This window comes from Poecilia reticulata, linkage group LG2 (assembly GCF_000633615.1).
Source record: "Poecilia reticulata strain Guanapo linkage group LG2, Guppy_female_1.0+MT, whole genome shotgun sequence".
Lineage (NCBI taxonomy): Eukaryota > Metazoa > Chordata > Actinopteri > Cyprinodontiformes > Poeciliidae > Poecilia > Poecilia reticulata.
This window is the reverse complement of record NC_024332.1, coordinates 7,825,337-7,848,876: the sequence shown is the minus strand read 5'-3', so window position 1 is coordinate 7,848,876 and position 23,540 is coordinate 7,825,337. Positions and strand designations below refer to the sequence as shown.

At 44.2% G+C, this 23,540-nt stretch overlaps 2 protein-coding genes across 3 annotated transcripts; both read left to right on the top strand.

The window, feature by feature from the left end:
- Nucleotides 1–2,528: 2,528 nt before the first annotated feature.
- Nucleotides 2,529–9,674, top strand: mrps9 (mitochondrial ribosomal protein S9). The gene is made up of 11 exons (XM_008424020.2): nucleotides 2,529–2,647; nucleotides 2,953–3,120; nucleotides 5,257–5,319; nucleotides 6,134–6,164; nucleotides 6,245–6,324; nucleotides 7,480–7,565; nucleotides 7,642–7,717; nucleotides 7,784–7,952; nucleotides 8,747–8,855; nucleotides 9,219–9,388; nucleotides 9,462–9,674. Exons 1-11 carry the CDS (start codon nucleotides 2,549–2,551, stop codon nucleotides 9,551–9,553), a joined length of 1,143 nt encoding a protein of 380 aa, XP_008422242.1. The 5' UTR covers nucleotides 2,529–2,548; the 3' UTR covers nucleotides 9,554–9,674.
- Nucleotides 9,675–10,393: 719 nt separating this feature from the next.
- Nucleotides 10,394–22,651, top strand: LOC103473641 (SLAIN motif-containing protein 1-like). 2 transcript variants are annotated; one of them, XM_008424033.2, is made up of 9 exons: nucleotides 10,407–11,148; nucleotides 13,241–13,377; nucleotides 15,126–15,239; nucleotides 15,703–15,825; nucleotides 16,608–16,751; nucleotides 19,064–19,435; nucleotides 20,001–20,156; nucleotides 20,233–20,515; nucleotides 21,678–22,651. In XM_008424033.2, the coding sequence occupies exons 1-9, from the start codon at nucleotides 10,784–10,786 to the stop codon at nucleotides 21,751–21,753; spliced, it is 1,770 nt and encodes a 589-aa protein (XP_008422255.1). In that variant the 5' UTR covers nucleotides 10,407–10,783; the 3' UTR covers nucleotides 21,754–22,651. The 2 variants fall into 2 exon arrangements, with proteins under 2 accessions (XP_008422263.1, XP_008422255.1); XM_008424041.2 differs by lacking the exons at nucleotides 15,126–15,239; nucleotides 15,703–15,825 and having other exon boundaries at nucleotides 10,394–11,148.
- The last annotated feature ends 889 nt before the right edge of the window (nucleotides 22,652–23,540 follow it).

The window sequence follows — 23,540 nt, the reverse complement described above, 5'->3', positions numbered from 1 at the left end:
AGCTGCTACCTAAATTAACTGTTATTTCTAACRGCTACACACATGTTAGCAACTACATAAACTAATTACTTAATGTGTCGTCTGCCACTGAAGCTATTGGCTACTTAGTCTAACAGCTAATCAAGTTATAAGCTGCATCCTAAGTGCATAAAGGAGCGTTATWGTAAGTCCTTCCTCGCTATTAGACTCTACCTCCCTTCATTTACTTGCAGCGTTCATTCCTCCTGGAGGTGGATGTATGTAGCAACAGTCCTTTCCTTGCAATGTGCGGTCGTGTTCTGCTGAACTCTCTTTATTGATAATGACATTTAATTGTGGTTAGACAAACTTTTTATSTGATTTTAAGCAAAGCAAGGGAACAACAACAACTTGACGGAGTAAGTTTACACRAATTTCAGGCCGTAAAGTTCGGGTGATGTGGCAGTTTGTTTCCTTCTAAGAAATCTGCACAGAATATGTTAATCCATCTCTTCATGGATGGAACCGCATATGCAAAACAAATTATTTTTAGCTNGTAAGTCCTTCCTCGCTATTAGACTCTACCTCCCTTCATTTACTTGCAGCGTTCATTCCTCCTGGAGGTGGATGTATGTAGCAACAGTCCTTTCCTTGCAATGTGCGGTCGTGTTCTGCTGAACTCTCTTTATTGATAATGACATTTAATTGTGGTTAGACAAACTTTTTATSTGATTTTAAGCAAAGCAAGGGAACAACAACAACTTGACGGAGTAAGTTTACACRAATTTCAGGCCGTAAAGTTCGGGTGATGTGGCAGTTTGTTTCCTTCTAAGAAATCTGCACAGAATATGTTAATCCATCTCTTCATGGATGGAACCGCATATGCAAAACAAATTATTTTTAGCTGTTCCAATGTGTCTGGCAGACCCYGCCTGAGTCTTTTCTTTGTGTCATTTCTGATCAGTCATACTGATCACTTCCTTTTAAATCCTTCTGTGATGACACTTGCAATACATTCCCTTTTGGGGGGTTTTGAGTCTGTGGCTTTACTTTGAAGACAGATGGTGTTCTCTAGTGGRCAGTAATGTTTTTAGCGTCCATATGCTCCAGTTACGGTTTTCCTTTCCTGAAACTTTCTCCCACTAAAGTTGTACATTTAACAGGTGGTTGCAAACAAGGTTACATTTTGATGGGTTTTTTATTATTTACAGCATTAATGAGGAACACAAAGAAGGCTTTTAAAGTTCTTTGTTTCTTACCATTCAGCTGAACCATGTGGTCCGCATGTTTTTCATTCTGAGATGTGATGCGGAGTGTTGCCTTTCAGATTTAAGAAGTGGCAGCTGTCTTTGGGAACAACTGCACTGACTTTGACTCAACAAATCCCATTTTTATTTGTCTTGTTTTTGTCACTGCAGGCAGATTTCTGGCTCTGTCATGTGGTTTGGATTGTGAAGTTCTTTTTTTTTTTTTTTTGCGTGCGTGTGTGTGCATGAAAGTTTTGTCATGATACCCGTTCTTTACTTTAAACTTGCAGAAACCAACAAAGTAGTTGCATGTGTTGGGCTGCTTGCATCAGAAACAGCTCAGACTTAAACAAATTGGTGTCCCTGTTTTGCAGATCCGAGCCATCTCGGCCAGATTTAGCCCTGGACTAAACCCAGAACCAAGCCCGTCGCAAAAGGTTTTCTGGTGAAGTCATTATGTTGTAGAGTTGGAAGAATGCTTGGGCTTGCTGTGATGTTGAAAATAAAATCTACAACCATCACCATGAGGGACCGAAAGGGTTCAGATCAAAACTGACTGGCAGTCATTGAGAATTAGAATTAGAATTTGAACCATCTTGTTCCAATTAGCAGACTTGCATGCATGATGCTGCCACCACTTGGTTCTGCTCTTCTTTCTATGCCGTGTTACTTTTTTGGTGTTAGAATTTACTGGAACAGCTGGATTTTATTCCAGGTTCATTGGATTTCCTGATTATTGGCTGTTATAAACTAGACTGAATGCTTCAATCAGAAAGTGCTTCRTCCAAATATTAGTTYAAGGTGTAGTCAACACCTTAAACTAAGTTTTTATTAATTTAACATCCGTTCCCCATATGGATTTGATTGTTCTCCAGTTATGTCACATCAAATGGCATAAAGGTTTTGAAACAACTGATCATGATTTAAACGTTTTTTGGTATCAAGATATCCTGTTTGACCTTCTGTGTCAACCTAAGTAATGTTACTTTAAATTTAAAAACTCATCAGTGTCATAAATCCTCTTTTTTATATGTAAAAAGTGTTTTAAATATTTAAAATATTTTTGTATGTATGATTTTATTTGTGGACTGTATTAATTCATTTACTTGTCCTGGAGTTTTGTGTTTTTAAATGGAATTTTATTATTTGTATTTTAGAATAAAACCGAAATAAATGAATAATTTTGTACAATAATAGTTTAGTTTTATTTAAATTACTAAAATAGTCATACGAAATAAATAAGTTAATACAACAATATTTAGCTGTATTTAAATTTTAAGAAAATCATATGCAGTGGTGACGTACATCAACTTCCGCCGYTGACGCGTTTGTCGTCACCAAAGATGGCGGCGAACTGTGCTCGTGTTGTCGGTTCGTTATTGGGGAAAAGTGTAAAWTTCGCCTCGTCTRCAAGGCCAGTGACGCTGCAATTCTGCCGACGGGTAAACAAGCACCAACAGTCCGTTAATTTGTTCTCTTTGCATTAAAAGTCATTTATTTAAATGATAAAAACATGGACGTCCTTGTGTTAGCATGCTGTTGTCATCCGAGACTAGCTTAACGAATCGTTGAAATAGCAAACATGTTGACATCACAGGTTATCTAAGCAAAGTGTGGTGACGAGCTGAGGTTTGTTTGACTTCTGAACCTGTCGGGTCCAGTTCGGCTGCGGTTTTATGCTCAACAGATGTTTAGCCATGCCAGGCTAATGCTAATGAATGACAGTAGCGCTGCTGTTTCCCTGCAGATATGCGGGACTCCCGTCCTCCTCAGGAAGAACCTGAGGCCCACAGTCCCGGAGACGTTCACCGCAGAGTTCATTCAGAAGCAGGTGGAGGAGTTTGAGATCGGGAAGCGGCACCTTGCCAACATGATGGGAGAGGATCCCGAGAACTTCACTCAGGAGGACGTAGACGTGAGTTTGGTCACTATGGAAACAGYCACACCTTTGGAGTTGAGAAGCAGATGAACATCTGACTGTGAAGCAGGCCAACAGATGTCCCTGGAAATGAATGAAAGAAAGAATAGCTCCGACTGTTGTTTATTATTGTCTTCAAGGTCAGAAGTCTACATACAGAWTGATTGGTGTGTTAGGGATGCCCCAATTTATTGGCCAGCCGATTTATCAACGCTGATTTTCTTAATTTGGGAGATGTGTGATTGGTCGATAATTACATGTGAAGTCGATCTTATCCCCTTATCTTATCTACCTCAGCAAAACTACTGGTTCCAGCCATATATAATTAGAATTATACTATTTATTTGTARATAAACCCTGGCAACACTTCCTGCCAAGGTTTATTGTTCTCCTCAACGCTGTGGGAGGTCAGAGGTCATGATTGGTCCAGAAGAGTATCCTGGTTCTTTTAGAACCTGATCATCTGGATTTTATATGTTTATCATTTCTACATGAAGCACTGACTCCCTGGTTCATGTCGAGTGTCTTTATTTTTTTTTTCTGAAAATATTGATTTCTGATCTTAACAGATCTTCCAACACGTTGATCCCAGATGAGCAGACAGTTGGACTTTGTGTTTCTCCTCTTCTTCCCAGCCGTAACGGTGTTTCACGTTTAACTGTCATCCTTGGCAGAAGGCGAGCATGGCCGCCCCCATCTGATGCCCGTACCCTGCTCCTCCATCCCCCCACCCCCCTGTTTGTTTGGCTAAATTTCCACACATTTATCCCAATTTTCCGCGTGTCTGTGGCTCCGTCCCTCGCCAGTAACCAATAGAGCTGTCTGTGGAGGTGTGAAAAGCAAAGCGACAGCCAGCGCTCCGGACCTGGAGTCGGGACGCTTCAGGCGTGACGGAGAGGAAGAGCCGGGGAATTCATCGAGATGTTCCCATGCTGGAGGGACGGCTCCTCGGATCTCTAGTCAGGACGTCTGGTCCCTGAAGGCATCATCGTCACCTGGTGGATGTCTTTCTGAGAACCTGATGTTGATGTGAAGCTAATAAATGAAACCTCCTCACGTTGGTGGAGTTGTTTCATGAAAAACTCTTTAGACAGAACAATTGGGGGAAACCAGCAGCTGAGACGTCATTCTTAAATGCTCAGAAACTGCATTAAAAAAAAAACATTTTTCAGTCAGTTTTTGTTTATGGATGATGTTTGATCAGTAATGCTGAATTAAATGTGTTAATCAGGTGGAACCGGGGGGCTTGACGGGTTCTTCACAGCCTCTCTAGTAGTTTTTCTTGTTGTTTTCCATGTGAGGCAGTGAACGCCCCATGSTTTAGCGACAGTCATTCGAACTGCTCCTCTTCAGTTTGCAGCTTCCCCTTCAGACTCGCATCACAACTAGTCTTCAGGAGAAATCAGAGTTTAGTGATTTTGGAAACATCTACATCATCAATAGCTGTTTGGCGCAGTTTAACAAACCTTTTGTTTTATTCAGAACTCCAAAATSTTTTTTCCCCCCCTTCATTTAAAATGCTGCATTTCTCCCTGCTCCCGCAGTTAGAATTGAATGTCTTGTATCTCTGCTTTTAGTTTTGATTTTCTTCTGAGCCTCTTTTGTCCTTCTGGAGCTGTCTTTCTGTCATCTGTAACCTCCATGTTCCCCATGTGGCTGAGTTTCACTCCGATCTGAACAGCTTCCCCTCTGGCACTCCGTCGCTGCTCCTCCCGGATCTCTCCCGCGTTTTGTCGGATCTCAAGGGAGGCGCAGGTGTGTCCTCATCTGTTCCCCGCCGTTTTTCACAGTTTTCCCCCAACCCCATCTAGCTGCTCTTTGTCGTCGTGACAACCTTAAAGGACCTGCTGCTTCACTAATCGAGCTGACAGGACCGGGGTGGTGATGCTGGCTAACAGCAGGCGTGCGGTGAACTYGCGGTGAACCCATCGGACRTTCACCCTGTCCGCCGAGAGCCTTTTCTCCTTCGGCTTCACGCTAACGGATCCGGCTCGCCTCTCCGTGAACCCGCCAGCAGCTCGTGCCTCTTCTTCTGTCACGCTTGGCGACCCGTGTTCTCTGGACGTGCTGCCCGTCAGCGCCCTCACYGTTTAGTTATTCATCTTTGTTCTTTGCTTTCTTTCTCCCCCACAGAGGAGCATCGCCTACCTCTTCCCCTCTGGCCTGTTTGAGAAGAGAGCTCGGCCCCTCATGAAGGTAAGGTTTCACTTTTATCAGTTCACCACTAACTGCAGCGTTTCACCCACAAACCTCAACATGCAGTCGATCATTACACTTATTTCTCTTTACATTTCTCTCCTAACCTGGTTAATCCAGCCTCTTTAGGCCTTCATTCTTGTTGTATTGAGAACACAATCGAATAAAACTTTCATCACTAAGAATGATGTTAGAAGCGTCTCTAATCCCCTTTCTGGAAAATAGTTAACAGCTTTCTGTCAGTTAACCACATAATTCTGTGGTTCTAATTCTAACTCTGTTTGGTTACATTGAGTTTTGTTCCACCTCGTGATACTTATGTATATTTTATTCAGAATTAATAAAGGAAAAACATGAAAACAAAACGGCATTAAAAGTAATTCTGTTCAGACGAAGCAAAGAAAAGAACAGACTACAGTCTTAACAAGGGCCGCCTCTTTTTGGGGGCGGGGCTTGTGCTGGTGGGCATGAAGAGAATGGGGAGAGTGTTCTCTATTACAAGTGAAATCTATCRAAGAATTAGATCTAGAAATATTGAAGATAAACCCATTTTATCGCCACTACTCTGTTTTTTTTATCATCACAATTTATCCAATAAGCTTTCATATCTGGGTAGTAACTGTGTACATTTACTTTAACAACATTTTGGGAAAAAATACTTTCAAGGAGTAGCTTTATTACTTTTAACTTCACTGGATGAAGAACGAACATATTTTCAGACGATTATAAAAATCATAATGTGGTCATATGAAATTTGTCTTCTGGATGAATGCACACTGCTTCATGTTTTGCTGGGGTTTTTTTCCATCTGCAGCATCCCGTTGAGATCTTTCCAAAGCAGAGAGGTTGGTGACGCCTCCACAGATCTGTTAGTATCTTGACATCATCAAACTGTCAGCTGATCTTTGTTTCCCTGCCTGTGAAGCGGTGCAGTGGGGACCAGATGGACGGCCTTTCCACTTCCTGTTCTACACTGGCAAACAGGCCTACTATTCCCTCATGCATGTAAGTGCAGTGTCTGAGTCAGGCTCTGTCCCATCATGCGTCCATTTTTTATTTCATGTCAAAGCCACACAAAACAACAGACAAAAAATGTCGACTGAGCTTTTTAAAGTCTACAAATCTGAGCAAGGTTGCTAGCATTAGTATTGCTACATGGACTGAATTTATATAGTGCTTTTCCAATCATTTTTGACCACTCAAAGCGCTTTACACTAGAGTCACACTCACCCATGTGCATTAAAAAATGCCCCCCTTTATACACCGATAGGCAGGAGGAAGATGGAATCGAACCTACAACCTTCCGATCRCAAGGCGATCACTTGACCCACACAACCACAGTCACCGCATGCTAGAATGTAGGCCATCATTAAAACCACTAATGTTAGCATCTGTTGGCTAACATTAGTTTAGCAGCTACTTTCATAATATGATACACTTAATAGTACTGAAGTGACACATTGGAAGGTAACGTGGTATTCTTAGTATAACGAAAACAAGTATTTTTCATATTTTTACCATCTAAATCTCACTGAGAAATCTGGCTTAGCCAAACACAAGAGGTAACATAACAGCTTTGTTATACATAATGTTCACTTATAAGCTAAGGCTTACCTGCAAGCTAATTTTAGCTAACATGCAAAGGTTAGTGTATATATTAGCTTTAATTAGTGTTTTGCTAGCTAATCTGACCATGTTAGATGACACACGTTTGTATTAGCAATTGCCAATGCCATTTTAGAAAACTATCTGTTTGTAAATTAGTAAATGCTAGCTTTATTACTAGCTCAATGTATTTAAAAAGCTAGCTTATTAGCTAAATTTATTTTTAAAAAAACATTACTGCAGTAGCTGTTAGCTGATTTTTGCTAAGTTGCTATTTCTAGTATATTACATAACTAATGCTAGACTATGTTACTAATATGCTAAAGCTATGTTGATATAAATTACTATTATCATTGTAGAAAGCATAAATCTGCTAGAATGGTTACATAAACAGAGATTATGGGCCTTCAATTCAATTGAAAAATACTTTATTAAAATTAAAGGAAAATGTAATATTTTTAGATACGTCGGGTAAATTGAGTCAACCCGGGTCGGGTCGTGTTCAGGCCCAGCGGAATGAGAGTTAACCGTTGCTCTGGTTGCTCTGCCTTCCAGGATCTGTACTGCAGAGTTCTGAAGGTGGAGAAGCACCAGGACCAGCTGAGAGCCGAAGGACTGTTCCCGACTGAGCCCARGCAGATGTTGGTTTTGAAACCTGTCCTCTCTTAGATTAGAGCCGTCTCTGTCAAAAACCAACCCACTTCCTGTCTCTTGCAGCGCTCTGGGAACCAGCAGGTGGCTGACCAAGGAGGAGGTGGAGGCGCTGCTGGTGGAGCCCATCTCTGGTCAAGACGTAAGGGCAGCCACAGTGATCTGACCTCGGCCTGACCCCGACTGATCCACTGTTTGTCCTCCTCAGTACGAGCACTTCATCCAGCTGATGGAGCGCCTGCTGGCCATGCCCTGCTGCAGCCTGGAGCAGCAGTTCGTCATGAACCACCGCCAGCAGCTGGAGGCCCAGTCCATGTATCAGGTGGTGCCGCCGCTGCAGAAGGATGACGCCGGGGTGGACTTCAGCACCGCAGAGGGTGGGAAGACTWTAGACTGGCAACGGTTGACAAATACTAACCCCAACATTTCACTCGTTAAATTCATTTTTACCATATGTAGAATGTTTCCAACTTTTATGCGCGTCTTGTGGTGGCAGCATGTTTATCAGCTCAGCTGGTCCTTATTGGTTCTTTTCAATTCAATTCATCAATTCMTAGTTGAATTGTAGCTGTTTKTAGAAACCCGAGACAGTTCTGGATGCTGAGTAGCTGGAAGGGTTACTGTTCTTTTGTTATTTAATTTAGGACACTTATCATTCATAACCATGGCAACAAGGTATTTTTTTCCAACTGGGAACAGCTGATTAGCATCTCAGAAGCTCATTTAATACATGAACTTTGACCCCAAAATYCTGGGAGTTGAAAATGAGGTTTCATGGATGCAGAGGCAGAAGGAAAGAGTCTCTTCCATCCTTCACTATGGAGATCATATCCCAACGTCTCTCTGCTCAGCTGTCGCCCCAGACAGAGGGCTAGAAAGGAGCAAAGGAGGTGGATCAGCAGAGCTTATGATGTCATCAGAACATGTTTCTGTAGAATATCATTTTTGTTGCCTGGATACTGAGCTGTTGGCATGTCAGGACGGCCCAGTGCAATTTAAGATCCTTCCTGTCTGCAGCATCACCTTCGTCGACGACTCTCGTGATACGTGGACGATCTGAGTTATGACATTTGATTTCCCTCTCGGGTGAATCAAGTATTAATGAATCAAACTGCRAGGAGCTGTARCCGTCTAGAGGAGGAGAGTTAAACTGATCYGTGTTTCCTTCCAGGCAGGAGGAAATCGTCCAGGGGATCAGTGGTGGTTCGTGACTGCGGCGCAGGACGCGTCAACGTCAACGGCCAAGACTACCTGCACTACTTCCCTGTGCTGCAGGACAGGTGGGCCTCCTCTCACTGCGTTTCCCTTTAAATGGAGAGCGGGACGTTTTTTTGTCCTCCACAGCCTGAAGGAATGGAAGGCAGCCTTCCTTTATCTGCTGCTAGTCACTTAATTACACAGCTGACTGAGTGTGTGAGAGTGTGTGCTGCTAGCCGTTGTCACGCCGACTGTAATTGGAGTGCGGGGGTGACAACCAACTCTGTCAGCATCTGGGTTCATTCAGGCCGAGACGCCACCCAGAACCGGGTTGTGCTGAGTCAGAACCTGCTCTGATCGGAGCGGGACCAGGCAGTAAATGAGCTCAGCTAACTGTCCCCCCCTTGTTACTCCCACCCCCGTCTCTCCTATCTGCCCCGGCTCAGGGAGCAGCTGATGTTCCCGCTGCAGTTCTGCGGCCTGCTGGGCCGTTTCGACCTGGACTGCTCCGTGAGCGGCGGCGGCAGGTCCAGCCAGGCGGGGGCGCTGCGGCTCGCCATCTCCCGGGCGCTGCTTAGCTTCCTGTCGCAGAGCGAAGGAGAGGCCATGAGGCAAGGTGAGCACAGCCWGCAGCATCATCTGCTGAGGAACAAATTCTCTCGCTTCAGCTTGTTGTTGTCTCCCTGCAGCTGGCCTGCTGACTCCTGACCCCCGGGTTAGAGAGAGGAAGAAGCCCGGACAGGAGGGAGCGCGGCGCAAGTTCACCTGGAAGAAACGCTGAGGATCCTCCTTCCCAGCTGCTGCAGTGACATTATCTGTCCTCTAGATGGAGACAGGCTGTAAAATATGAACATTTATCCTGTTATGATGAAATAAATTAAAGATTTTCTTATAAAAACAAAGCGTGCTTGTCATCTAATGTTGATTTCATAAATGTTTCTTACTTTCTTCTGAGTTATTTAACTCAAAGCTTGTTACATGGCAAAAGGAATAATTGATTTAAATGTAAAACATATCAATTTAAATAATTTGAAGATGTTCTCAAACTCTTTTCAGCCATTTGATAGAACTTGGTAAGCCTACATTACCCATAGTGCAACACTGGGAATTAGTTGTTCCAACAAAGGTTTCATTGATTTATAAATGGCCACCAGGTRATTTTAAAAACATGTTCTTTAAACAATTTATTATTTATATTGATTTAAATCACCACAACTGATGAGTCAAAGTGTTTTTGTTTCAGAGGGACATGAGCTCTGCTGGGAGGACAGGACAACTGGTGTTCTCCACTGGTCTGGACAAAGACGACCAGAGACCAGATGCTGGCACGGTGGTGGCAGCATCATTCTGCAGGCCGCTTTGGAGGAGGGGAGGAGGTAAATCCAGGAAAATTCTTGGAAGAAAACGCCTGAGACTGGAGTGGAGGTTCCCCCCTTCCAGCAGGGYAATTACCCTGAACTTCCATCCAGAGATCTGAGTGAGGCGCGGTGTCACCACAGCGACACTAGATGGCGCTGGATATCCAGAAATGTCTCAGCGGGGCGCCGGCTAATTATAGCACACGATCCTGATTTAACAATTGGGTCATCAATTAAATAAGTTATTTACTAGTAAATCCGTTAAGCAGTAGATTATCTGGTGTTGGGGAAGTTAAATGAGATGGTTTAGTAGAAAGTTTGGTAGAACTAGTTTAGTTTTAGTTCTTGGAAGCGTTTATAAACGAATAARTCTGGTTTTASCCCTGAATTAGGACTGACAGGTGCAGCATCCACCTGTAATCCGCTTCTTTGTTCAGGGAGGTGGAGGCTGGGGTGTGTGGGTGTGTTGGCTGGAGAGGTGGAGTCKCTAAGTCTCCAGACAGGCGCACTAGACAGATTAGTCTCCTCCAGCCGCTAAACCAGGACTCAAATCAGCTGCGGAGCGCAGACGGAGCGCCACGCCGGTTCCTGAGCGGGTTCGCCGGGGGGGGAGGTCTGGAAGGCGGCGCAGGCAGAACCTGGATTCAGGTCCGATGGAGGCAGCCGTGCTGGGCCCCGCCGTCATGACGGACGTGGACTGCGGCAGCCTGAACGCCGAGCTGGAGGTGAAGAAGCTGCAGCAGCTGGTGCGGAAGCTGGAGCGGCAGAACGAGCAGCTGCGGAGCCGGGCCGGAGGCTGCCTGTCCGGGGGCTTCCAGCCCCTCCAAGGCCCGCTGCTTCAGCCGTCCCTAAGCTCGCTTTCTCCTCCGGATGAACCGCTAGATCATTTCCACCCGTACGGAGGGGAGGAGGACGAAGAAGAGGAGGAAGAGGATGCGTCGGAACCGTCGGTTCTGGATGAGTTGGAGCTTCTGGACCTGGAGTCTCTGAGCTGCTCAGAGGGGTCTGATGAAACCTGGTCAGTGTCGGCTCTTTGTTCACTAATATGACCATTTGTTGCTCTTCAGCCCTTCAGCAGAAGAGGCTGCTCCTCTTCCTCCTCGCTGCTCTACAGCTTTGAGGTATTTTTCCAGATTCGCATCCTGGAAGTTGAGYTCTAGCGGACCACCAGAACCAACAGGCTGTATCAGAGTCTCACTGGGCCCATTCAGGCTCYAGGATGATTGCATGTTGGCTCCATGGTTCCTCCAACTGGGGACAGTTGAACCTACGTTTCATTTTAGCTCCATTAAAGGCTTTTTTGCACAAATGATTTGTCTAAGGTCACCCACAGGTTCTCAGTGTTAACATAGGTAARGACTTTGAGTAGGCCACTCAAAGGCCACCTTGTTTTCAGTTTTCACAGTTAAACTTTGTATCATGCTTTGGTTCTGTTTATGTAATTCAGAACTCTTCAGGTCTGACTGATCACAGCAAGTTCAGCTGCTGACATTGAACTACAAACTGATTAATAATCCTGATTTGTTGCTATTTAAGAACTTGTCACCTACTTCATGTATGACATAAAATGATTGTTTGATGATTACTGTTTATTGCTAATAAAACCTGAAATTCTCACAAAATTTATAATGCGACCAACATTCTCACAAAGCTGTCCGGGGGGTAAGCCAAATCATAAATGGATAATTGAGTAGAAGGAACAATTGTGACTGGGAGCTACTAGTAGTAGGAATGTAACTGTATGGACAATTTGCATCATGCTCATCGTGTTTGCAACCAAATTATAAATATAAAAATACCTGCCTCATATTCACAGTCAAATATTTTAGTTCACATCATGAAAYGACTGAACATTACCAAGAACTTTGGGGAKTTTAGTCTGGAAAACTGGCTGTTTTTCTAATGAATTCTGTTTAGAAATCCTGAGACGATCAAAGCTGTGCAATGAACTCTGGGTTATGATTTGCAAGTTTCAGTTTAAGCAGCAGTTCTCCTCTGAAGCTGTGACAAAGTTGGCTTGATTTGTGCCACAGGAAGTACTCAAAATGAGGAAGAAGTAGTTAGAGCAGCAGCTTCTTTATTTATTTTTAAACTTTGGTCTAAAGACCTGGAGGAAACGATCAATGAAAGTTGGTTTTCTACGATTGTGGACTTTCTTGTTCTCTTAAACTCCTTTAGGAAGTTTCCCAGTCAACAGGGAAATCCATTCCTGTTGATTCTCCCGTATGAATGTTTCTAGTCTTTGGTTCAAATGAAATGATTAAATGAAACCAAACGATTGTTCTCATTAGAATTACACCAATGTCTTGAGCCGGGAGGAACAAAAACCAAGTTCCCTATTATAGGTGGAACATCCTTGTGTATCCATCAGAGAACATGTCCCCAATATTCAGTAGACAGATTGACTCAAAACATAGTCCAAAAAAGAACTTGGTGATCAGCCAAGTCCCAGTTTCATCCATGTGATGGACAAAACAAGTTGTAATTTATGTGTTTTTGACCCGACAGTCACCGACTGGAGCCAGTCGAAGGAAGTTCTTCAGTAGTTTTTCCAACTGTTCCCAGTGAAAGCTGGACTGTAGCGACTGATTTTGTTTATTTGGAGGCTATCTTAAGGTGTAGTTGCAAAGAGGAGGCTGTTTGGTTGGACCGCCTCATCTTGGCTTTTTCTATTGGTGTCTTAAGGTCAGAGGAATCAGATGGTTGGTGTTGGACTATTCTGTGTAGAAATGTTGCTGCTCTCGACGTCGGATCACAATCCATTCGGTGAAACGGGATTCTGGATGGTAGCAACTGTTGCTAAACCCTCCTGACCCTCTGCTGTTCAATTCTAACTTGTCTTCACTAGGAGATAAAGTCCAACATCATTGATCAATGACAACAGTTGGCCAACATCGGTCAACATTTAGTGATCATGAAGACCTCTCCATAAAATCTTTTTCAGACTGAGGTGCTAAAGCTAGATTTGCAGTGTTCCACTTCTTCTCTAGCCAAGCGGATGATGGTTCTTCATATCGCACTTAAAGCCACTGTGGGCAACTTTTGTGACCCCAAGTCATAAACATGTCTAAAGACTCACTGTATGTCTTCTTCTTCTTCTCCGTTTCCAGGTTGTACGTAGCAGCGAAAGCAGGAGAGAATTCAACCGAGTCTCTCAGTCCGCTGCAGTGGTGCCGGCAGAACCTGGACAGCCCCAAGTCGGATGTGGAGGTCGCCAGAAGGTCGTTGTCTCTGCGACTGGAACAAGGTACAAACTGAACCTTTATCCTTAAACCTCTGGGTTTACATTAAGAGGTCAAACTTGGCAATAGACGTAATTCCTCTGTGTTGGCTAAGTTCCCCGGTTCGCTAAGACACCAGCAAAGACTCAACTCTTTGGCTCTCTCTGGTTTTTCTTTCATCACGTCAGGAAAGTTCTGGGAATGTTCCAGGTAAAGCTTGGACATTTAGAAGGTTCAACTAGAGATGCAGATGAGTCGAAGGTTCTAATCTGCATCCAACATCCCATAGTTTGTTGTTGGGATGCTCTGAAACATCCCATAGGCTGTTTCAGAGCTGTTTAAATTTATGCTGCCCACTTTGAAGCAGATCAGTTCTGTTGACAAACAAGTAACAACCCATTGAGTTTGTAACTTGCCTCAATGTGAACATGATTTATTGTGTGTGGGGTCCCTCAGGGTTCAATTCCTGCACTTCTGCTATTTGTTTCTTCTGCTCCAAGGCAACATTGATGGAAACCATGAAAGGTTTCATTTCAAACAGAAAACATTTTACGAAAACAAAGTTAAGACGTTAACTTTGAACTACTGATTTAAAAAGGTGTGTTCCTCTGCGCAACTAGTCTTGCACTGCCTTAGTGTAGAGAGCTTTATGTTCTTTTTCTGTTGTTGAAGTAAGACACAGAAACAGGACGTACTCTTTAACCAAGAGTGAAGTCTGTAAACTTATCTGGTTTATCAAAATATCCCTTAATAATAAACAACAGTTGAATTACCATAATGCGTATTTCTGCAAGTTTGTTTATCTGTGAGGACTTTAAGCTACGGCCTCCATTTGACAAGCCGGAGGTCCGATCACCACAGAGAGCAGAGTGCTGCTAATCTGTCCACGCGCTGCACGGATCAGACCTCGGTCACCTGACCCTGCGTCTGCTTACATAACCCTCCGCTGACAGTCGGAGAAGGAAACAGGTTGGAGGAAGTCAAACGGGAACCATAAATCTTGATCTGTGGATCTTGTAGTAGTTAAAGTGTCTCTGGTTTCTGTTGCTTTGGCTCGTCAACAGGCTGAAAAGACTCAGCGACGACACATTCTCAGTTTGATCTTTTCAAATGCAAAGAGTTCAGTAATGACAGATTCTTGGGAAATGTGGACTAAACCGGCCCGTATCACTGATCCCCACCATACAGTACCTGTACTGACTATTAGTTTGACCAAAAAAGCCCAGTGTCAGTCTCCTCTGACCAAAGCCGTGCTGTTTAGAAGGAATACCCATCCTTTTTCCATTACAGTGATGCTTTTTTCTGAATGTTTGCATGCTGGTTCTCAGCAACGCCTCATGGAGGACGCGGTCCACCGTCGGTCAGACTACAGGTCAGCGCGCGCTCTGTCTGGGCCTGTGAAGTTGCAGCAGCTGCACGCTTCGTTGCATCAGAAACTAGCTCTGCCTCTAATCTCTCTCCCCCGCTCGACGTTTCTACGGAAACGGTTGACAGGAGAGGAGTCTCGCTTTGCGGCCGAGTTGAGGCTTTGCGTTCATGTATAGACGTCGTCCCTGCGTCGGTGCGGGTTTCACCAGAGGCAGCCGGCTCCACTGAAAGCAGCTTTGTCCGACCTCTGTTGGGTGCTGAGCTGATGAATAGAGCCGAGGGTGACAGACGCTGCTGGTGAGGTAACGGCAGCATRGTGGGGTGAGGGGAGACACAATAGGAGGCTGTTTTACTATGTTGAACAATAAAATCCACATCTTGATGTTTGTTTACCTTCCTCCCTCAGTCTCCAGGTGGCGTAGCTCCTTGTCGTCCCCTGGAACTCCTCTGACCCGAGCCGCAGCGGCGTCTTCCCCCCCAGCCAAACCCTGCTCCACCCCACCACCGACTGAAAGACACGGTAGTCAAACTGCTAGTGTCTACACAGATGTACCTCCACTAAATAAGCACTTCTGTTGTCTGTGTGGTTGGCCAATAGATGCCAAGCACACAGACACCAAGCCTGAAGACTCTGACATCCATCAGAAAGGCTTCAAGAACGAGTGTCAAACTCCAAAACCCGCCACAGCTTTTTGTGTGGCTCTCAAGAATCCAGACGCTAAAGTTACATCAGTCAGTTCCCCCAGAAATCAGTTTTCTGTGATTGTGGAAATTCACTTGAAATCAATCAACAGATTCCCACATTTTTTCAAAAATGGTCAACAACATTGGGTTTACCTGCCCAATGTTGGCAAAATAAAGGTGGCAACATACTTTTTATTTGACCAAAATGCTTTGGTTCGTCACATAGAATCCCTGTTAGTTACAGTCTGAGGTTGTAGCAGTAATAAGCTCCTCTGTCGTGTGTTTTTCCATCCCTGCAGCCGCCCCTCTCCTCTCCTCCCCGCTGCACCCCGTCCTCCATCGCACCCTGAGCCCCATGGGGAAGGAGCTGTCTCCTGTAGCTGAGCGGACGCCCACCTTCTTCCCTCACCCTCCCAACCGAAGTAAGACTCACCCCGACGGAGCCGAAATGTGCAGGAAACTGGATCACACTCTGCTTTTTGCACCTTGTAGAAGCGTTTTTTTATTTTATTTTTATTTTTATATATCTACACTGTGGTTCAGCTTTATATGAATGCTGCTGGAGAGGAAAGAGAGGTGCATTAGTTCTGGAAAAAGCCGGTGCTGGTGTCAGCAGAGTGAGCCCCACAGGGGCGTCGGGAACCAGCAGCTGCCGGCGCTCCCTAGAGGCAGTTTTCCATGACTGCAACCAGCAGGCCTGCTCTCTCTCTCACTCTGTTGGTTCTGGAGTTGAACACAGTTCGGTTGAGTCTGGTTGGTCATGTCTGGACACTGATGAGGCCTCCATATTGGGTCTACAGCGATTGCCCAGGGCAGCAATCGCCCATATGGCATATATTAACAAACCAGCAGACTTTGGAGCAGAATGAATTCTATAGTCATGTATTGTCGATGCTGCTTTCAATAATAATAGTAGATCAAACCTTCTGGAAACTCTAGAGGTCTGGCCTCTAGAATATTCCGTCCTCTGGATTTTAACAGATTTTCTTTGTCCTACTTCTCTTCAGGAGAATCAGGGGTTTTCTTGTCGGGTTTTTTTCTTCTGATCGGAGTTTTTCTGGTTCAAAGCTGTTTCTAAATGCTGCCGTTTGAGAATTAAAGGTAAACCAAACTGTGCCGCGGTGCAGAGTTGGAGGTGGAGCTTCTTTTTTTCGTCTCACAAAGTCAAAGTCTTTGGAGTTTGACCTGTTGTCTGTGTGTGAAGGCCGCAGCCTCCGGCGCTCCACCCTGAGCCCCGAGTCGTCGGTGGACAGTGACCTGGGGACGTCGGAGGACGACTCCATCAGCCTCGGATACAAACTGCAAGATCTCACAGACGTCCAGGTTATGGCCCGGCTGCAAGAGGAAAGTAAGTAGGCCAATGGTCAGGTGTTGGGTCAATCCAACAAACATTGACCTGTGACCCCCATCAGGTGACTGATCGGGCTCGTTGTTTTTTTTTTAACTGAAGTTATACACTCCAAATTAAAATCTTAAGACCAGTCAAAAAATTGCAAGAATTTGCATTTTGCACTATTGGATCTTAAGAAGGTTCTAAGTAGAGCTTCACAATGTTAAAGGAAAAAATTAGTGCAAGAGACAAGAACTTTTGAAAATTTAATTAATACATTTAATTAATTTAATTTAATTGAAAACTGCATTTACACTCAAACATGATTTTTTCAGCTGATCAAAAGTTTAAGACCGTAGTCTTTAAAAGCCAAAAGCTGTGCAAAAATCTGGATTCCATGTCATTTTCTGTCAAGTCTTTAAACTGTCAAGACCTCCTGATGGCAAAAGCAAAAAAGCTCACTGACTTTGAACGTGGTAGGATTGTTGAGCTGCATAAGCAAGGCCTCTCACAACGTGCCATCGCTGCTGAGGTTGGACGCAGTAAGACAGTCATTTTGCAGTTTTTAAATGATCCTGAGGGTTATGGAACCGAAGTGAAGTGGTAGACCCAAAAAACTTTCACCAGCTCTGAGCCGCAGGATCCGATTGGCTGTCCGTCAAGACACAGGACGATCCTGTACCCAAATGAAGGCCATTCCTGGTGCTGACTGCAGCCCAATAACCATCAGACGGCATCTGCGAGAGAGAGAAGAGCTTCAGAAACAAAACACGTCTTCAAAGGCCACGTCGTCTTCAACGCCACAAAATTGCCCGTTTGGACTTTGCAAGGTGCACCAAACGTGGGACATTGAAAGGTGGAAGAAAGTTGTCTTCTCTGATGAGAAAAAAAATTTACCTTGATGGTCCTSATGGCTTCCAACGTTACTGGCATGACAAGGAGATCCCACCTGAGATGTTTTCTACACGGCACAGTGGTGGGGGGCGCCATGATGATTTGGGGTGCGTTTTCCTTCAATGGAACAATGGAGCTTCAGGTTGTGCAGGGGCGTCAAACAGCAGCTGACTATGTGGAGATGTTGCAGCGGGCATCCCTCATGACTGAGGGCCCTCGTCTGTGTGGTAATGATTGGGTTCTTCAACAGGACAATGCTGCAGTTGACAATGCCCGCCTGACAAAGGAGTTCATCCAAGAGAATGACATCACTCTTTTGGACCATCCTGCATGTTCCCTGGATCTAAACCCAATTGAGAACATTTGGGGATGGACGGCAAGGGAAGTTTAAAAAATGGACATCAGTTCCTGACAGTGGATGCCTTAAGTGAAGCCATCTTCAACACTTGGAGCAACGATCCCACTAGCCTCCTGGAAACACTGGCATCAAACCTAAACGATTGTTTGAAGTCATCAACAAGAACAGTGGAGCTACTCATTACTGACTCATTTTTTTGACACTTTGATTTCTGTTTTGGGGGGTTTGGGTTTTTTTTGAGCTATGGTCTTAAACTTTTGATCAGCTGAAAAAAATCATGTTTGAGTGTAAATGCAGTTTTCAATTAATTCCYCGCTCAAAAGTTTTTGTCTCTTACGCTGATTTCTTCTTTTAACATTGTGAAGCTCTACTTAGAACCTTCTTAAGATCCAATAGTGCAAAATGCAAATTCTTGTAGTTTTTTAACTGGTCTTAAGATTTTGATCAGGAGTGTATATAGGTGTATATTATAACTTATTATATATGCCTTTAATTAAGCACATTTTGAAATTAATTTGCACATTTTGAATTGCTGACGGTGAATATCAATCTTTATTTCTAGTAAATAAATACATTTAGAAATGTCAGTTTTCTGGAAGAAGTGTTTCTTCATGGACAAATTATTACTATTTTTTAATTATCTACAACTTGATAGACATCTATAGGATATAAGTGAGCCCATACTGTGAGCCAGGCCTTCCTGTCCAACATCAGTGTCTGACCTCAGAAATGAATTCTGGAAGGATAATTTTGGGTCCATTTTGAACCCAGAAAGCCAAGTGACTCAAATCTTTCCGTAAACATCTACAGTGTTTTATTTTGGAGACTGAGCTGCTTAAGGAGAACCTTTAGTTTCACTTTTAAGAGAAAGTAGAAATGAATTAAATGTTTGCTCATTTTTCCTGGTTCTGTCCCCCTCTCCTCTCCCGATCTAATAACAATAACATCAGATCTCAGAGCTCATCGCTACTTCAGTTTTATTAACCCCAGGAGGTGATAACTTTGTTTTACGGTTCCTTTTTATTTATTTTTTTTAGCCGTTTTCTTTGCTTGCTGCCCCTCATGTCGCCCCCTGCAGGTCTACGGCAGGACTACGCCAGCATGTCGTCGTCCGCCCTGGCCGGTCGCCGCAGCCAGAGCTTCACCTTCCAGCTCAGCCAGTTCAGCGCCGGCCCCGGCCTGGAGGAGGAAGACGAGGAGGACGACGAAGACTACGGCCTCCTGCCACCGCCGCAGCCCCGCCTCACCCGCCTCTCGCACTCCCACACCTTCTGCAGCGTCCGCGACTGGCGAAGAAGCACCAGCTCCCTGTGCACCCCTCCTTCCACCCCCTCCACGCCGCCACGCCCTTCCGCTGGCTCCGCCTACCTGGCGTCGCCGCCGGCGCTGCTGCTGCTGGGGCCGGGCGACCCGTATGGCATCGAGGCGCCGGGCTTCAACCCAGGATCAGGTGACCTCACTGCTCCGGTTCATTCCTACCCATCATCCTTCAGTCCTTCCATTTCTCCCTCCAGTCTTCCTTGATTTATCCTTTTCTTCCTTTCTTTCTGTCTTCCAGTCTCCTCTTTTATTCAGTCTGTCTTTCCTTCCTCCATTGACTAACCCAGAATCAGTAAATTCATGCAGAACTTCAGTTGTTTTCCCTCATCTGTAGTAAAAGCAGGCCCTCTGATCAGTTTCCTGTTCCGTTCTGCCTCCTCGCCGTTCGGGTCTGACCCGGGCGGCTCGTTAAAACTCGTCTAAGCCTCTTGCGCGGCGGCCCTCTAAGCTCTCGGCACCGTGTGTCTCTGAGGGTTTGGTCGGATTAGCGCTGGGTCTTTACGTCCATCTGAGGGGCAGCGAGTGGGAAGGACACCTCAACGCTTCATCCTCAGAGATACAGATGATCAACAGATCCATGTTTTCTGTTTTCTGTCCTCAAATCGTTTTGTGCTTCAGGCCAACTAGTAGGTTATTTATAGATGAAATCTGCAGCCGGTCACCTTTTAAAGGTTATTTCTGTTTGTCTTTATCAGATAAGCTGCGGAGGAGCATGCCTAACCTGGTCAGAGCTCCCAGCATGCCCAGTGTGCCCATTCCCACCTCTTCCAGTGCTGCTTCTTCTTCTTCTTTGCTTCGTAACAGCCAGAGTTTCGATTCCTCCAGCGGCTTGGCTCGCCTCCAGTCCTCCAGTAAGACTCCACTGCCGCCGATTCTCTGTTGTTCTGTGACAAACGGGTCAGTGTCCTGTTTCCTCCTCCGCCTCAGTCCCCTCTCCAGGTCAGCTTCAGAACAGGGTCCAGAGCCTTGGGAGCTTCTCCTCGTTGTCACGGCAACCACTGAAAGCCACCGCCTACGTCAGCCCGACGGTCAAGGGCCCGACGTCCGTCAGCCTCATGTCTCTGAACGGCAGCGGCATCCCTCTGCTCAGCAAACCAGCAGGCGGAGGCTCCGCCCCCATGGCGCCCCGCAGCGGTCTGCCACGCCCCGCCTCCATCCTGGGCCCCACAAGCTCCAGCCCCCGTGGCAAGGTGGCTTTATCATCACGAAGGTAATGGGACCAGAACGTCGGGATTGCTTAAAACGTGGGCAAAAGCACAGATATGGAAGGCAATTTGAGCATATAATGATAGAAAGTGAATATCATCACTCCATCGGCTAAGTGATTATTGCTGTTTTAAAGGTATTCGACCTCCTGAATAGAATTTTTGCACAAACAAAAACAGAGCAATGCTTCAAGAGACGCAGCTGAAAGCAAATTGCTGCCCCTTTAATACAGTTAAAGGGGCGGCATGTGAGCCACATTTTCATTGTAACTGAACTGAAACCTAATAAGCTGCCAAGCACAGGTAATTGGATGTTAAGGTTGTCAATGTAAAGCTAGCATAACTGACCTACTTCCCACTTTTTCAATATTTTTTAAAATTAAAACTTTTTCCTGACCTGTAAAATGTGAATCCCTTGGATCTTGTTATGTAGCTGTTATAGTGTTCACAATTGATAACAAAACATTGCGTCCCTTTTTCACTCTATCATTTATTATGTGTTGTCATTTTGTCGACCAGCGATGCTCCTGACTCGGTGCGTAGCAGTAGTGCCAGTGTGCCGTCCTATCCTGGACTGTGCATCAATGGAAGCCACAGCTCATTGCTGTTTTTAAAATCCTGCTGTTTTTTTCCTTTTGTTAGCAGCTAGTTGTGCTATCATGTTAGCTTGTTATAGACACAGGGACAGTTGAAGATTCAGTTTTAGGCTCCAAGGTCATAGTTGTTGTTTATTTTTCTTTAAAGTGATGGTGCTGTAGCTAAAACGTATTTGTTAGCTTCTGAGGTGATGCATCTTTTAAAATGCTTCTTTGTAGCTTCCTTTTTCAGCTAGCTTTGCTGTAGTGCTAACGTTAACGCCACAGTTAAAACATTTATTAGCATCTTTGATTCTAATAAATGCTAGTTTAAGTAGCTACTTTTCTAACTTTTGGAAATGGCTAACTGTGCTCCAGTGTTTATGCTAGCTTGTACATAACCAATAAAGACACACGGATATTCCGTTTTATGATTTTTTTTATTTTTTATTACCGTCATCCTCTAATACAGTGCAGATTATTTTTTATTTGCACTGTAATGATTAGAGTTTATTGGAATGATGAGTTTTCCTGCTTGTCAAGAATCTTCATACCCAGCTGGTTTAATACAATCTGTATTTTTCCTTTTCAGTTTACTGACGCCTCCAAAGAGCTTGTCCACCTTCAGTGCCCTTCGCGACAGCGCCTGGAGAGACGGCTGCTACTGACCGCTGACCACCCCGCAGGCTGGGGCTGCTGCATCGTGGGCCACAACGTGGGCAGTGAGGCTTCGGATCTGAGATTCTGCGTCGAACAGTCAGATTCTGTCCTCGTGCGAACGATCTCCTAGATTCTATGCAGAATTTCTTCGGAGGACTCGGGTAATCTTTCTGGATCTGTGTGCGACGTTCACTGGTGAGTTTGGTGGTTTGGTGCCAAAAGTGAGCCGCTCTCTGTTGTGCAATAAGCCGCCGGCCGCTGGGTGACGCTGACGCTAACCAGCAAAGAGGGCTGCCAGTTTTTACTATATGAACCTCTGATGCTGTTTTTATTAAAATATTTATTTTAAATAAAACCGATTTGACTAATATGGTGTAGTTGCCGTGGCAACGGTCGCCAGTAATGCTGCTAAAGTGTAATGAATCCCTGTTGGTTTGGGCACATTTGGTCTAATTTTTAGAGTATGATGTATTTGTGTACACATCTAACTGTGCATTTATCCGTTTATTGACCTATTGCAATATTTAAAGTGTAAATTGTCCAAAATGAAAATATGGGAATGTGTTTGGGGGAATGTCTCACTGTGGTGTCACCAGACTTTGTGCATATTAACTCTGATCTTGTTGCACTTTGCCAGAAATCTCACCAATGTATTTGTTTACTAATGTTTGCACTCTGAGACTCAATCTGGTGGATTTGGATAAAACACACACACACTGATCAAGATGGGTTTTTTTCAAGATCTAACGGTTGTACACTTTTTTTTTCATGTAGCACTTCCAGTTTGTTTAACTCTGTCCTTAATCGACGTTTAAAGGGCACATCTTTCATAATTTACACTGTTTTTGTTACTGTGAACCTCTAGCATTTTACTAAAACGTAATAAACTCAGTATATTTGGCAACAGTTCTGAATGTCTTTTTTTAAAAATCACAAAATATGAATTTGCCAGTGAATTTTAAAAATGAGAACTCATGGTTTTGAAATGGTATCAGACGCCACCTAGTGGTGGCTTTCTAATGTCAGTTCCGTCCTGATCAGTTTTATGATGGAATAATCGGACAGCTTTCTATTCCACCACTTTGAAATACTTCGTGAATATAATGCTTACTGTTTCCATTTAATAACCTTAAGATGCTTTAAAAGAGAATAAATTCATGTAGTTGATTTGGACATTGAAGAATTTTCTAACTCCCTCAATTGAAGCACTTAGGACTTGAGCAAATAAGCTGTATTTGTTATTTTTATTATTATTTTGTATTTATAAACCGGGTCCAGATCCCAGGGACTTGCATCAAACATCTTATGGGTGGAACACTGCCCCCATGTGGAGAAGAAGTCAAAATGCTGCTCATAAAGCTGTTGCAGCATGTTTATGAGATGAAAACTTGTAATATGGTGGTGTACTGGGGACTTTTATTATTAGATATTTTTATGCGAGTTTAGAATTGCAAATAAAAGTTTTTTCTTCAGCTATATTTGGTAAACCACGTGAAGAATCTGGGTCCATTCTGTTGCATAAAACCCCTCAGAATGAGTCAAAGATTCATTGTTTGTCAGCGTTTCTAAATTATACCTGAGCCAATGATTAATCTGTTGACAGAGCAATTATTAGCCATTTAGCTTTATTGTAGTAAATTTCATTTTAAGAGGAGTTTGCCATTGCAAGGGAAAAACACATCAATGATGACGTAAGAGCTTCTATCTTATCAAAGATGTTGTTTAGTCAAAGACGCCTCACCCTAAATGTTTGGGGGGTTTTCACATAACTCTGCATTGCCGATGCACAAGTTTT

Coding starts and splice junctions, on each gene's coding strand:
- LOC103473641 (XM_008424033.2), top strand. CDS start 10,784: ATGGAGGCAGCCGTGCTGGGCCCCGCCGTCATGACGGACGTGGACTGC. Junction 11,149..13,240: donor GAGGGGTCTGATGAAACCTG/GTCAGTGTCGGC, acceptor CTCCGTTTCCAG/GTTGTACGTAGCAGCGAAAG. Junction 20,157..20,232: donor GGCTCGCCTCCAGTCCTCCA/GTAAGACTCCAC, acceptor CCTCCGCCTCAG/TCCCCTCTCCAGGTCAGCTT.